The 13,711-nt window shown below is 53.3% G+C and overlaps 4 protein-coding genes across 4 annotated transcripts; 3 read left to right on the top strand and 1 right to left on the bottom strand.

The window, feature by feature from the left end:
* Nucleotides 1-44: 44 nt before the first annotated feature.
* Nucleotides 45-1,371, top strand: MYCGRDRAFT_37101 (uncharacterized protein; the record flags this gene model as incomplete). Its single annotated transcript, XM_003854948.1, has 2 exons — nucleotides 45-609; nucleotides 668-1,371. 2 exons carry the CDS (start codon nucleotides 45-47, stop codon nucleotides 1,369-1,371), a joined length of 1,269 nt encoding a protein of 422 aa, XP_003854996.1.
* Nucleotides 1,372-2,754: 1,383 nt separating this feature from the next.
* On the top strand, nucleotides 2,755-3,138 carry MYCGRDRAFT_90843 (uncharacterized protein; the record flags this gene model as incomplete). Its single annotated transcript, XM_003854949.1, has 2 exons — nucleotides 2,755-2,943; nucleotides 2,998-3,138. 2 exons carry the CDS (start codon nucleotides 2,755-2,757, stop codon nucleotides 3,136-3,138), a joined length of 330 nt encoding a protein of 109 aa, XP_003854997.1.
* Nucleotides 3,139-5,614: 2,476 nt separating this feature from the next.
* On the top strand, nucleotides 5,615-11,986 carry MYCGRDRAFT_55428 (uncharacterized protein; the record flags this gene model as incomplete). Its single annotated transcript, XM_003854950.1, has 4 exons — nucleotides 5,615-5,922; nucleotides 5,991-6,126; nucleotides 6,176-6,764; nucleotides 6,819-11,986. Coding segments are annotated over 4 exons (6,189 nt in total), but the record flags the coding sequence as incomplete, so codon positions are not given.
* A 1,234-nt stretch (nucleotides 11,987-13,220) lies between these two features.
* Nucleotides 13,221-13,656, bottom strand: MYCGRDRAFT_84675 (uncharacterized protein; the record flags this gene model as incomplete). Its single annotated transcript, XM_003855448.1, has 5 exons — nucleotides 13,221-13,249; nucleotides 13,310-13,394; nucleotides 13,446-13,490; nucleotides 13,543-13,599; nucleotides 13,654-13,656. 5 exons carry the CDS (start codon nucleotides 13,654-13,656, stop codon nucleotides 13,221-13,223), a joined length of 219 nt encoding a protein of 72 aa, XP_003855496.1.
* Between the last annotated feature and the right edge of the window lie 55 nt (nucleotides 13,657-13,711).

Raw genomic sequence — 13,711 nt, forward strand, 5'->3', positions numbered from 1 at the left:
AGAGGTCAGAGAAATTGTCGACCTTGATGGCCGACATGCTGGAAATGAAGAACCAAGAACTTGCCTCAGCTTTCCGAAGTCATCTACCAGATTTAACATCGCCACGATTCACGACTTCGGCGAAGCAGAGTCCGTATGAGTACACGGAAGCTTTTCAGCAGAATCGTGCTCCACCTTGGCTTTACAACTTGACCGAAACATGGAAAGAACTGCTCAAAGAGCCTTTCAAAGGCGTGACGGTTGATGGCAGCGTCCGTGACGGCCTGTTCAAGACTGACGATCAAGAGGTGCCTGTCGGAAAGATTTGCGAGGCCGCGAACAATGTCCTCTCCAAGCTCACGCTCCAGCAGAAGACGAAAGTTCAGAATCCGATGAATTCTGAGAAATGGCGGTGCTGGTCAAACCCGGAATTTCTCTTGCGGCCATTCGGACTTCGATTGGAGGAGCTCCCAGAAGAGATCATTCAGACCATCCTCGGGGTCCTGCAGGCCACATTCTCCGTCGAGGGATATCAGAAGGCAGTTTCGGCGATGCGCATCAATCATTTCCTAGGAGAAGTCTGTGAGGTTCCGAGGATTCTGAATCAGTACTCGTACAACTTTCTGATTTGTGAGTTGCGAGTCATCTCGGAAGCAGGGTGATATGATGCTGACCCTCCTCATCTCAGTCGGTGAGCCGTCACCCACCAAAGCATGGGGCTGGTCGATGTATGGCCACCATCTCTGCTTGAGTGTATTCCTGCAAGGGAGTCAGATCGTAATATCGCCGACTTTCACCGGAGCCGAACCGAACATCATCGACAAAGGACCCTGGGCCGGCACTGCTATCCTCCACAAAGAAGGTGACCTGGGCCTCAAGTTGATGCAGTCGCTCCCCAAGGACGCCCAGAACTCCGCTCAAATCTTTGAGAAGATGAAGGATCCGGGAATGTTACAAAGCGGCGACTTGAAAGTCGACCGATGGAATCAAGACGACCAACGGCACCTGTGCGGAGCTTTCAGAGACAATCGCGTCGTCCCGTATGAAGGCATCAAAGTCAGCTCAATGGCAGAAGACCAACAAAACACAATCTTGGCCATCGCAGAAGAGTTCCTGCTGTACCACCCTGACAAAGCCAGGCAACTTCGCAAGCAACAGATACAAGAATACTTTGACGAAACCTACTTCAGCTGGATTGGAGGCTACGGCGATGAGGACCCATTTTACTATCGAATCCAAAGCCCGGTGATTATCTTCGAATTCGACCACCACTCGGGAGTCTTTCTCTCGAACACCGAGCCGGCCAAGTTTCACACTCACACGATCGTGCGGACACCAAATGCCGGAGACTATGGTCAATCTTTGAGAGAGCCGCGTGATTGTATTCCGTGATAGCCGTGAGGTGTAGTGCTCGGCATGCACGGATAGAAGATTGGTCGGTTGATGAATCAGGCAGTCGAGGAAGCAGTATCTGCTTCGAGGCGGTGTCTTCATAGCTCTCGAGTCGCAGGCCCTGACGGAAGTCTTGTCAACTCAGCTGTTGCATGCCGAGAGCGGTGTCACTGTCTCAGACTGTTGACATTGGACAGCCGTTGCCTTGGGACTCGCATAACGCCTTTCTCGCGAGATCGCATTGGGTAAACGCCCGAAGCGGTGTTTCGCAAGTCGCTGGGTGATTGAAGATGTTGCAGAAGTTCCGCGACTTGCCGATTCGCTTGGCGTTGAATGTGCATGAATCGTCGGCGGAAGTCTAGATGTGCGACGGCTCTGACTGCCCCATCTCCTCGCATCTCTAGACGCAAGGCAGCAGACGTATCGAACTTCGACGAGGATCCCAATCCTCAATTCGCCGACCTTGCGACCGATCCAGCATTCGGCCTAGGATAATGCTATGACTTTCGACAACACCTCTGACTTCGTGCAGCCGGACCTCCAATTTTACACGGTGTTTCAACCATCGTGAGAGGATTCTTCGCGCCCAGCCACGAGATGAAGCCGGCAAGTACCTTGTGACGATTCTGAAACACCATTTATCCGGACCGCTTTGAAAGACCACGATTCAAAATCAAACAACAACGACGACCGATGACTGGCGAGAAAAGCGGCTGAGCCATAGTTATTGATCAATATTCGAGCTGCTTGACCATCAATTCCGTGTTCCAAAGATGATCCGAGTCAACCCGACAGGCAAAGATCGTCTACCCAACCCTTATAACAGGCAAGCGCCACCTCATAGTCCACGACTCGTGGCAGATTCGACGATGCAACGCCACCCAAAGTTAGCAGTTTCAAGAAACAATGTCAGCTTCCCTATAGGTCGAAACCGTCAGATAAGCTGCGACTGGCGCCTTTAGCCGTCAATCTCCGTGTCCATCGTCTCGCATATCGGACGAAATTCCCATCAGGAAAGTGCTGCTGTTGAAACAAAACACTGGCTTTTGCACGGGTACCTGGTTTCCTCACGTGGCGGGTCCTTGCCAGGCGACTGAGAAGAGTGATCTTCGAGTCGGGGTCAATAATCCCGCGGCATATGATTAAGGGCTGCAGCCTGCCGGATGATATAAACATTTCCTTCGCCCTCTTCTTACCTCTACCTAACCAACACCAATCACTTTACGACTTTCACTTCTCACATCACGCTACTTTCGCCAATTCGAAGCACCGCTGGTCGGAGCATTTGTACAACAAGAACAACCATCAAGCATCGAGCATCGACGACACGTCTTTACTCAACCACACGACGATCTCCACAAACCCAGAACAATCTTTCGCCAAATGTCTTACTTCACCCGAATGTCGAACTCGCTATACGGAGAATCCCCCGCAAACACCCCCGAGGAACGCTACGAGGGCTTCCGAGAGTTGCCCATGGCTGTCAACACGGCGCAAGAGCAGGTTACGACGGTCCAGATCCGTGGCCAGGCGTACCGTGTGCCAGTGGATCCATATGGAATGGCAAGCAAGGTATGCTCGAGCGTTGGACCGAATTTTGCGACACTGCTGACCCTCTCCCGATAGAGCTTCTACCGCGACCTCACGTGCCTAGAAGACGAAGAACTGATCCACAAGTACGGCCTCACACCGTATTCGGTGGCTCCGCCGATTCCGATGAAACATGCTGCGAGGGGGAGCAAGTATACGGCCCGCTTTAAGGCGTGAAAGCGAGCACCGCCTGGACTTTTGCGATTGGTGCGCTTCAGCGAGGGATAGGAAGGACGAGAGTAATGCATGTATACCACCACAAGATCTCCTGGTGAGATTTGGTCGCTGGCGGCCGGTACTGTCGTTACTGGAAGGATGAACTGGGGGAAAATTTTGGCGATGCGGGAAAGGAGTTGGAGGTGGCGGATGGATGTACTGTATCAAAAGAGCGAGACAGAGAACGGTATGTGTTCAGTCTGACTGAATGCCTTGCGCGGAGTCTGTGACTTGTGAGCTCATTCGAGGCGAGGGCAAAAGTTCTGCGATTCTTGAGCGATGGATTGTTGCCGCGTGGAGGATAGCTGTACGAATGGCACGATGTACTTAATTTCCGTCTACTTGGAAGGCCGCATACTCCATTTCGCTCGCTTGTTCGGCGTGGTATCGACATGTATCAAAATGTTGTTTGAAAGGAGACCTGCGTACTAGTGTCCTGGAGCATTCGGTGCTTCCGTATGCCGATTCGAATGCCCGCTCGTCGCTAGACAGTCTGACATGTGAAGCTTACTGCTGCGCGCTGGAAGGTTGCATAATTCAGTTGCTCACAGTTCTTGGCCAAGTCGATGTCTAGCAGAACGGCGATTTGTGAGGAGGTATACGTACTGAGGACTGTGAGCACTCAATGCCATTGGCCAATTGAGCAGGCCTCCCCTCCTCAGTCTGTAACATATGAAGATCACGCCTGCGCAAGTGGTCGCAGAGATCCTTGAGGGTAAGCTATCAGCTTCAGGATCGATGCAGAGGTCAGCGCTGCTGACACCAAGTATGACTACGGAGGAGTAGCTCTGGGTCTGATCGCCGCTGATGATCTCCATATGGCATATGTACTCCACGCAGAGGACCGGGCAAAGTAACGAGACTAGTCTTTCGACCAGCAGGCTACTAGGTCGGAGAATTGCTGTCGCAATCCTTCCTTCATACCCTCCAGCCGAGGGCTTCAGCCTTGAAAGCATCGGGGAGACCGAAGCCGCCCTGCAATAGACGGCTCGCGAGGGCAGCTGGTAGCGATGAAGCGCCACGAGTCCGCTCCTGGACTGCGATCTTTGGTCCAGAATTTTGATGGCTGATCGGAGCTCCCGATGAGGAGGTGCGCCACGAACGGCTACTTTCGACGTGCAGGCAGGGTCGACGCGTAGGCTGGAGAGGATCGGCCGCCTTGGCCCTCTCAGAGACATGTTGTTCTAGTCGTTTCATGGCTCGAGTGATGGAGTCCTGCCCAACATGTAGAGCCTCCGTTCGGGCATGACTGGATGCATGCATCGTAAGAGCCATGCGTACGAAGCTGAGTTGCTCCCTCTCACGCGATGGCCAAACAGAGCTAGATCAACAAAGCCGATCCGGACAGCCCGCAGCCCGCAGCCCGCAAAGCGGTCTCGGAGCAAGACATTAATACTAGAGTTTGACGTCTTTAGGCAGCGTCTATTAAATTATCCCCTCTCGAACGGCGCGGCGCCCGACTGCCGGTCGCAGGCTCCCTAGGTCGCCGCGAGCTTTAATATAGTTTTGCGCTGCCTCTGCAATTTATGTTAAGAAAGTCGGAATGCCGAATACGCCTCGAAGGCAGCGCAAAACTATGTAAAAGCTCGCGGCGACCTAGGGAGCCTACGACCGGCAGCAGTCGGGCGCCGCGCCGTTCGAAAGGGGACAATTTAATCGGAATTAAAGCCCTTATGCTAGACATCAATTATTTAGAGCGAATTTCAAGGGCGATTTGATTGTCTTGCTCCGAGCTCGCTACCTACTTGCGGGCTGCGGGCTGTGGGCTGCGGGCTGTCCGGATCGGCTTTGTAGATCAACTACGGCCCGCACCGTCCGCTTCATCGACTTCAGCTCGACCAGGGTCCAGAACATGCAAGCGACAACGCCAAAGCTGTGGTACGGACAAACATTCAACGCCATCATCTGCAGGACATCACCCGCCTCAGCCCGCCAGAGTCCAAGCGCTCGCGCACCCCCGAGACATAGGGCCAATGGAAGCTCTATGCCATGCAGCGGTCGAGTGGCCGGATCTGCTCACACCACGTGAATATGGGTAAGCTCGATGCAAGCCACGTCGGAGAAGAGCGATGATCATGTCGGCTAGAAGGACATCATACGAGAGTCCACTACTTCTGAGGATCCCCTCGCACGCTCAGTATATGTATCCAGTCTTTGCTCCTCCTCGAGCAGAGCTTCTCCTCCTCAGCTCATGCAGACAGATCCCCCTCGCTCTTTGTGGAAACGATTCAAACGAAAGTGCTGCTGTTGCTTCAAAGACTCTTCAGACTCCACCACTGCTCCCTCTCGTCCATCTCTTGCATCGACCCCTACCCGACGCGAGAGTCCCACACTCGCCTCTCCCCGTTCCAAGCCTCCAAAGCTCATTGTCACGCAATCTAACACCCAGGCCTTGAGGCACTCAACGTCAAAAATGCAGCACTCACAGATCTTGGCCACGCGGCCGACAATGAGAGGGATGCTGAACGGTCACCGTCAAAGTAGCTACTTTTCCGAGGCCCCACCATCTCCGTCGTCGACTGGATTTGGTGGCTCTTCGAAGACGACTGCCGCCCGCAGATCACAGCACTTCTCCAGCGGCGAGAAGACAACCATAATCCGGGACACAGCCCTTGCTCTAAAGCGCAAGTCGAATGCAGAGCTCGGGCACGGAATTGCGGAGACGGCCGACCATGTCTCATTCATCGAGCTGGTGGAGTATATTCATCAAGAGCGACTGTCCACTTTACCACACAAAGGATCCAAGTAAGTCTGCAACTCTGTATCTGCTAAGTGTTACCATCGAGTTCCGCTGATTCGTGCTTCGCTCACAGATGGGACACATGCCTGATCCGGGCGCTGTATCTCGCCGAGCGGCTTCATGCTTTTGAAGCTGCTCTCAACAACCACGCACACGATATTGAACATGCTTGCAAACTCGGTTATGGACACATTCGTCTTCTGCTTGATGTGAGTCGTCAGATCCGCAGGATGTTCGTGCCGCACTGACAATCTCCAGCTTGGACATGAGAACTCCGAGGCTTTGGAGAAAGCCTTCGCCTTCTGCTATCGTCTCAGCTCTCAAGTTTCTCAACTGGTCGCAAGGGCCGAGCTGCTGAAGCTTTCCGCATCGACATACGAACAGCTCTCGTACATGTACACTGACCTGCTCTCGTTGGTGACCGACATTGCTGTTACTTTCTACAAGGCTGTCCACAGCAGCAGCAGCACAGTATCTGTCGACATTTACGAAGAGTTCGGCGATGTCATTGTCACATTCAGGGAGCGACGAGAGGCCGTGACGAACTCCATCTGGCGGGAAACTACCGGAGAGGATGTGGTCGATGTCGCTGTGCTTTCCAGATGGCTCTCGCCTCAGGACCGAGTACTGACAACACTGGCGCTGGACTACTCACTGCTCGCGGAGGACCTCGTCGGCTGCGTATGGTTCCATGATGATCTGGCCAAGTTCATCAAGGGTTCAGAGAAGATCCTTCTGATCAACGGCAACGCTGGGTCAGGCAGAACGACACTCGCCGCAAGTTTGACCGAGCGCTTGCAGCGACCTATTGCGAAGAAGCAGTATGCCACTGCCTTTTGCTCCGTTGGTGAGTGATGATCTATCCGCATCATATCGCTCAATTCAGTTGACATCAAAACAGGTGCCGCCACATCGCAGGCGAACACTCTCTACATCGTCCAAGTTCTGCTGAACCAGCTTTTGAACCTGAGTGTCGGTAATGCACATGTCTACGATTCGATCGCCGAAGCCTATGAGCAATCCAAGCACACCTCAGATCCCACCAGATACGAAGATCTACTATGGCATGCTTTGGAGGATGCCCTCCGGAATCCACTCGCCAAGGGTAAAGACACCGTTCTCGTTGTCGACGGGATCGAAGAGATCGCTGGAGGGAAGTCCGCAGGCCAGGCTTTGCTCCAACGTCTCGTCCGAGCAGTCGAGCAGGGTAAAGGTGTCAAAATCATCGGTCTGGCCCAGTCTCTGGCACTTCCTAGCGGCAGCAAGGCCAAGCTGTATCAGATCAAGACCGCCGACACCAGAGACGACATGCACGAAGTCGTTTTGAGGTGTCTTATCGACCACCCGCACTTCAAAGCTCAGACTGGTCGCGAACAAGAGACAACAGTAAGCCAGGTCATCACGGCGAGCAATGGATCTTTCCTTCACGCTACACTCGTGAGTGAGCTGTTGAAGTTTGAGAAGACTCTTGAGAATTTCGCCGAGGCGGCTGGGAAGCTCAACCCGAAGACCACCGACGAGGACCTGCTTCACACTCTTATTGGCCATCTAGGTCTCTCGGACGATGCGAAGACTTTGCTCTCGTGGCTCGCACACACTGCTCGACCTCTGACGATTGAGGAGATCGGCTGCCTCTTTGCTATGGATGTAGCTCACGCTGCAAGGAATGAGCGCCGTGTTCATGTCCACGCTCTGGCCCACAAAATTGCTCCTTTACTCACGATATCCGAAGATATCATGTCGTTACGCTACAAAGTCGCTACACGCAACTTGCTGAGCTCAAAGAAAATCGCCCTGAAAGAGAAGACAGAGACCGATTTGCTCCACCGTGTGCTTCTGTACGCCAAACTCACCCTTCCAACCAAGAGCGAGCCAAGTCTGGAGTGCTCTGACCGATCTATCATCGCTCACTCCTTCTCACACCACCCGCTCCTCGAATATGTCATCCGGCACTGGACCTGGCATCTTCAGCAAGCCACTGGCATCGCTCCTGGGAAGCCGTCTGATATCAAGGTCACCACGGAACTGCAGAAATGTTTCCCGCACAGCGTGACCATGCCTATTCTCGAGAACATGTGTTGGGACTTGCAGTACCCCGGCTCGTTCGAGGTCCAGCTGCATGAGCTTGCGGCAAGGATTCGTTCCAAGATCTTGACCGAGAAGCATCCAGCGACCTTCCAGTCCTGGCTTAATGCTGCCGGGTATTACCTGGAGACTGACGAGACCAAGCGAGCCTGCTCACTCTACTACTACGTTTGCACACTATCCAAGGAAATTCTGAGCGTCAATCACCCGATGACTGTTTCTTTGCTGCAGCTCTTTCTCCGTATCAGTGAGGGTAGCTGCAGCGGAACGACCTCGAGGACGGACATCATCACACACCGCGAACAGATCTTGATCCTGCTGATCACGGCTTATGAGCGTCAATTTGGTGCAAGGGCGGAGATTACCATACAAATCCGCCAGCAACTCTACGAACTCTACATCCAGATCGAGGAGCATGAGCATGCGGAGGCAATTCTCATCATCATTCGCGACGGACACCACCATCACCACCAGCCGAATGGCGACCATGAGCACGACCGGGATGGCCATCTTCATGTCAACTTGCGCAAGAAGAAACATGGAGGAGAGATCGACACCTACGACGGAGACATCTTTGACGATGACATTGAGGAAGAAGAGAACACTCGAATCATCGAGCTGACCGAGATCATGGTCATCATCCGCCGAATCGAGGTGCTCATCTCTGAGAAGCATTTCCTCCAAGCCGAGCTTCTCTACCTCAGTCTCTGGCAGAGGATCTCCATCACTTGCCGCACGACGCTCTTGGTTGAATGGCATGCCAAAAGGATTGAGATCATCATGGCCTACGCCAAATTCCTAGAAACTCACAGTCGACGCACCGAATCCATCAGCTTGCTGATTTCGATCACCACGGAGTATTGCTCGCATGAACTTGCTTTTGCGCAAATCATTGTCGAGCTTCTGGTCAAGATCGCTCGCACTCTGCGACACTATGGAGAGTACTCTGCATCTCTTACGATTTACAAGCACGTCTGCTCGTACTACAAGAACGTTCACGTTCACAAAGAGGAGTCCAAGACGATCACCGAGATTGAGGAGGAGATGGTCCAGGTATCCGAAGAGAGTGTCAAGCACACCCATTCGGAGACCACAACCACCACAACTCACACCGCGACCACAAGCTTTGCCATGTTCCAGCTGCTCATCACCAAGAAGTTTGACTCTTCAGTGATGATTATTGCGACTCAGCTCATCTCAGAGTTCATCACAACCAAGAGCTGGTCGAAAGCTATCGAAGTGATTCATATCACGCTGGAGAGGTCCTGGAGCTCATTCTTCTCGCAGACCATCACTATCTGCGAGAGGTACCGGGAGGAGAACATCCGTATGGTCGAGCAGCTTGCGCACTGTCACTTGCAGCTCCGCGACTTTGTTAGGGTGGAAGAGGTCTACTCGAAGTTCTTCAGGGCCACGCTCACCGTCATCAAGGAAGTTGCTTTGTTCGAGAGAGCGAAGCTTCTCATCATCGGCTTCTATACCTCTCGTGGCCACGTCCACGGCATCATCCAGATCCACCAAGAGATTCTTGCTGTCTACAGACTGGTCTACGGCGTCAGCCATGAGCTCACGATTGCACTTCTGTATCATCTTGGGTCGCTCTGCAGGACGGGCGGTAGGACCCACTACTGGCTCGAGTACTACCAAAACATCTGCATTGTTCTCAACCACGACAGCAAGCACTGCCATCCGCGCGCCTGGGAAGCTGCTGTCATCGTCGCCGAATGCTACTGGGAGGAGCGCCGATACAACGACTGCGTTACCGTCTACGCTCTCTTGTGGTCGACTTTTGTTCACAAGCACAGTCACAAGGAGTCCAAATCGTTCTTCACCGAGATCTTCATCAGGTCCCTGTATGAGCGCTACTATAGCTCGCTGGAAGAGACGCAATGCACCATCGAGGTGCTGTACACTGTCTGCAAAGAGTACCGCGAAACATGCAAGAGCTTTTTCGGAGCCACCTCGGTCATCTCCATCGAGGCAACCATTGCCTTGGCGAGGTTCTGCGAACGTACAGAGAAGTACTCCGAGCACTCATTGTCTCTGTACCAGGAAGCTCTGAAGATTGTCACTGAGACAAAGACGACTTCTACAACCATTGACGTTCACGAAGTCAAGTCGAGCCTGACTCGGATCTACCGCAAGCGTGTCATCAGCTCGTCGTCCACATCCATCTCGGAGGAGACGCTCACTCAAGCTATTGAAATCTACCAATCGCACTTCCACGAATGCTACACCAAGTATGGCTACTCGCATGAGACATCCTTGATTGCGCTTCGCGAGCTTGTTCAACTTTGGATCCGCCGAGGCAAGACTGAAGTGGCTGTCAAAGAGTTGATCAGAGTCACTGTCGAGATCATCATCAAGGAGACGTCTTCTCAGATCTTGTTCGAATGCGCCTCCAGCCTCGTGCAGACTTTCTTCGCCTGCAAGCTCCAGGCGCAATTGACCACCTTCGTTGAGGAGCTTCATTACCAGCTCATAGTCAGACAGAAGACTTCCAAGTCGACTTTCAGCGTCATCGAGTGCAAGGAGACCAGCCTCTTCTTTCTGGCCACGATCGAATGGCACATTCGGAAGGAAATTTCCCTCACTCTGTCCGAATTTGTGGCTATCATCACAGCGGAGCACGTCATGTACAGGGAATTCCGCTCGCTGGTCAACAATAAAGCAAGCCTGGACAAGATCCTTATCGCCGCCGCACCTCTGCGATACCTTCTGCTTCAGTGGAAGCGAACAACACTGGCCAACACAGTGGAACAAGAAGCAATCAAGATCTTCGTCGAGCGAGAGGCCTCGAGCGTGCAGCTGCTCAGCAAGAAGTCACCGCAGCATTTCATCGTCGGTATCTTGGAGTATCTCGGCAACCGCAGGTCGATCAACTTTGTCGCTGTGGTCATTCGAGCTTGCAACAAAAAGCTCGCCAGCCTCATCAAGAATTTGCAGTTCGAGGAGGCGCACGATATTGCTAAGATGTGCTACTCCTATGCTTCTTACCGCAAGGGCTTCCGAGGCGCACATGGCATCGGTCTCGGCTTCAAATTGGCTTCTCAACTCGACGGCCGTGGCGAGAACTGCTGCCAGGACAAGGAATTGCGCCAGAAGCTGCTCACGTTGTCGAACGGCATCATCAAAGACGTCCTCAAATCCTGCCGCGAGCAAAATATCAGCCTTACTCGCATCAAATTGGCCGAGCTGAACGAGCTCATCGCTCTCCTCGGTGAACAAAAGGACTGGGACACCCTCGAAGGCCTCCTCAATGAGCTCTGGTCCACCCGTGAGGCTCAAAAATCCTGGGACCCGAAGATCATGCTCCGCCTCGGCCGCCTCCTCATCTGCGCGCGATACCTCGCCGGCCGCCAGATCAAGAGTATTCGTCTGGCGGAGGACATTTCATACAATATGCGACGAGTCAATGGCGCTAGAGGTCCCGCTACAATCGATGCGTATGATCTGCTCGCACAGCTGTACACGTCCAACGGGCAGTCTTACCAACGAGAAGCTGCGACGGATAAGTCCGCTGCTTCGCTTGCCCAGGATCACTTCAAGAAGTCGCTCCTCGTCCACGAGGATATCCTCCGCTGGCTACTCAGCGAAAGCTCAGACGGCACTGCCGCCGGCTCAGACGATGACGACGACGACGACTTCGCCGCTTCGCTACTCGCTGAACACGGCGTGCAGCACCACAGCCACACCAACGGCGACGCTGCGCAAGAAGACGGCAGCACGCACGCCCGCCGCGGAGAACTAGTGAAGCGACACTTGCAGTTATTGAAATTGGACTTCCAGCGCCATGGAGGGTTTCCGAAGGAGTTTGCTAGTTATGAACGGTTGAACGCAGAGTTGTTTAGGACTTTTGGAGAGCAGTTGAAGGGAGTGGAGGGCGTTGAGAAGTGGTCGGCGAAAGTGTATGGTGGAGGCAAGGCGGAAAGTCAGGAGGGAGTTTTCGCTAATGAGGGGTATTGGGAGATTTTGAGGCCGGAGTGGAAGGGGGAGATTGTCTATTGAGTGTCGCAATGATGGATCAGGATTTGGCGCAGGCGTTGGCTTTGCGGGATGGAGTTGGTTTTCCTTTGTATGGCATCGGCGAGGAGTTGGAGTTTCTCACGACGTAATGAGCGATTTATTGCTATGGACTTTTCTCGCATTCTCAGACCAAATCTTCGCGATTGATTAGTCTGACTGCCGTGGTCGTAGAGAACAGGCAGTGCGAGGGCCCTGCAACCCAAGCAACCGAACGATGCTGCTCGCGTATCTTAGCTTCCACGATGGCTCCACGAGTGACATAATTGTGCAAGGTATAAGACAGGGGAGCAAACACGATTCCGTGAACCATGAGGCGCGATCTGCCGGAGACTCTGACCGACTTTGTCCATTCACCTGGTCTTTTCTTGTCATTGTCAATTGTCAAAGCCATTTGTACTTTTTGGAAGCATTGAACGCTGTGAGCATCTTGAGCAACCTGAAGCATTACGATACGACGACATTCACGGCCTTGACACGAAGACAGCAGCATCAGTCCGCAGAAGCGCCTACAAAGCCCAGAAAACAACAACCCAACCACGTCACGAATCACCCACGCCGCCCTCAACACATACCCCAGAAATGCCCTCCCTCCTCCTTTTCCGCCCTCGCGAATACCTCCGCCGCCGCCGGGCCGCAAAAGCCGAATCGAAGGCCGCGCGCGAAAAACATCTGCTTCGACTGGACAAGGAGCGACAATGCGACAGCTTGCTGAGAATAGCTCTGGAACGACCTTCGAGTCTGCACTCTTTGACAGCGGCCAACCCGACGCAGTTTTATCGTACGGAAGATAAGGGGGACGAGTGGATGAAGCACGAGGCTGGGGGAAAGAGGCTGTTTAAGTGGGAGGGAATGTGAGGAATGGATGAAGGATGGGATCGCTTTCGGCGTATATTTGATGAGGATACGGTCGCTTTGTTGAGAAAAGAATTCAAGGTCTTGGTCCGCGACGCTGCTGGCGGTATTCGTGGCTTGCAGGCTATCAACGGCGTTCCTTTGATCGCGGCTTGAGTTCGTGTTTTGCAGCATGTGCATCTTGTGGCTGTGAAAGTGCCAGGTCGCGCTCAAGCACTCGGACTGGATCGTATCGTACTCCATGCATGGCTCAGAGGGTCTGCGCGCCGGCCATGCTAGCGCTCGGCTGGTCGCCGAGTGAATCGCGGAGTGCTTGGGGGCTTGCTTGTGACGACGCTTCTCATGAAGGCTCTTTGAGGCTGTCGGTGGCTGGGAGGGGAGTTAGCATTCTGACGGAGAAGCAGACTCCTGCAGTGCTGTATGCCATACCTTCTAGATGGAACAAGACGTTGGACTGGTAGTTCTTGAACATTTGCGCGACCAGCTCCACATTCATATTCTGAACATTGATCTCCTGGTTGTCGTCAGCTAGGACGAGCTGGAGATCAGCAAAGGAACCGCATACCTGCAGGCTCTTATTGAGCACCATGACTGCCTCATTCAGCTTCTCCTGGAGGGTGTCAGCCGCGCGCAATGGAGCCAAAGCGGAGCATAGAACGTACCACGTTTGTGATGATACGAGAGAGCAATAAGCTCTGCTGGTGTTCGTGCGGGCTCTCCTGTGATGCTTGTTAGACCAATGATCTATGACAACCTTGAGTGAGAAGACGCACCATGTCGTGAATTTGTTCTGTGCTGATGTGTTGTCGCGTCAGAGTTCACGTTGTTGAT

This window comes from Zymoseptoria tritici, chromosome 2, assembly GCF_000219625.1.
Source record: "Zymoseptoria tritici IPO323 chromosome 2, whole genome shotgun sequence".
NCBI classification, from domain to species: domain Eukaryota; kingdom Fungi; phylum Ascomycota; class Dothideomycetes; order Mycosphaerellales; family Mycosphaerellaceae; genus Zymoseptoria; species Zymoseptoria tritici.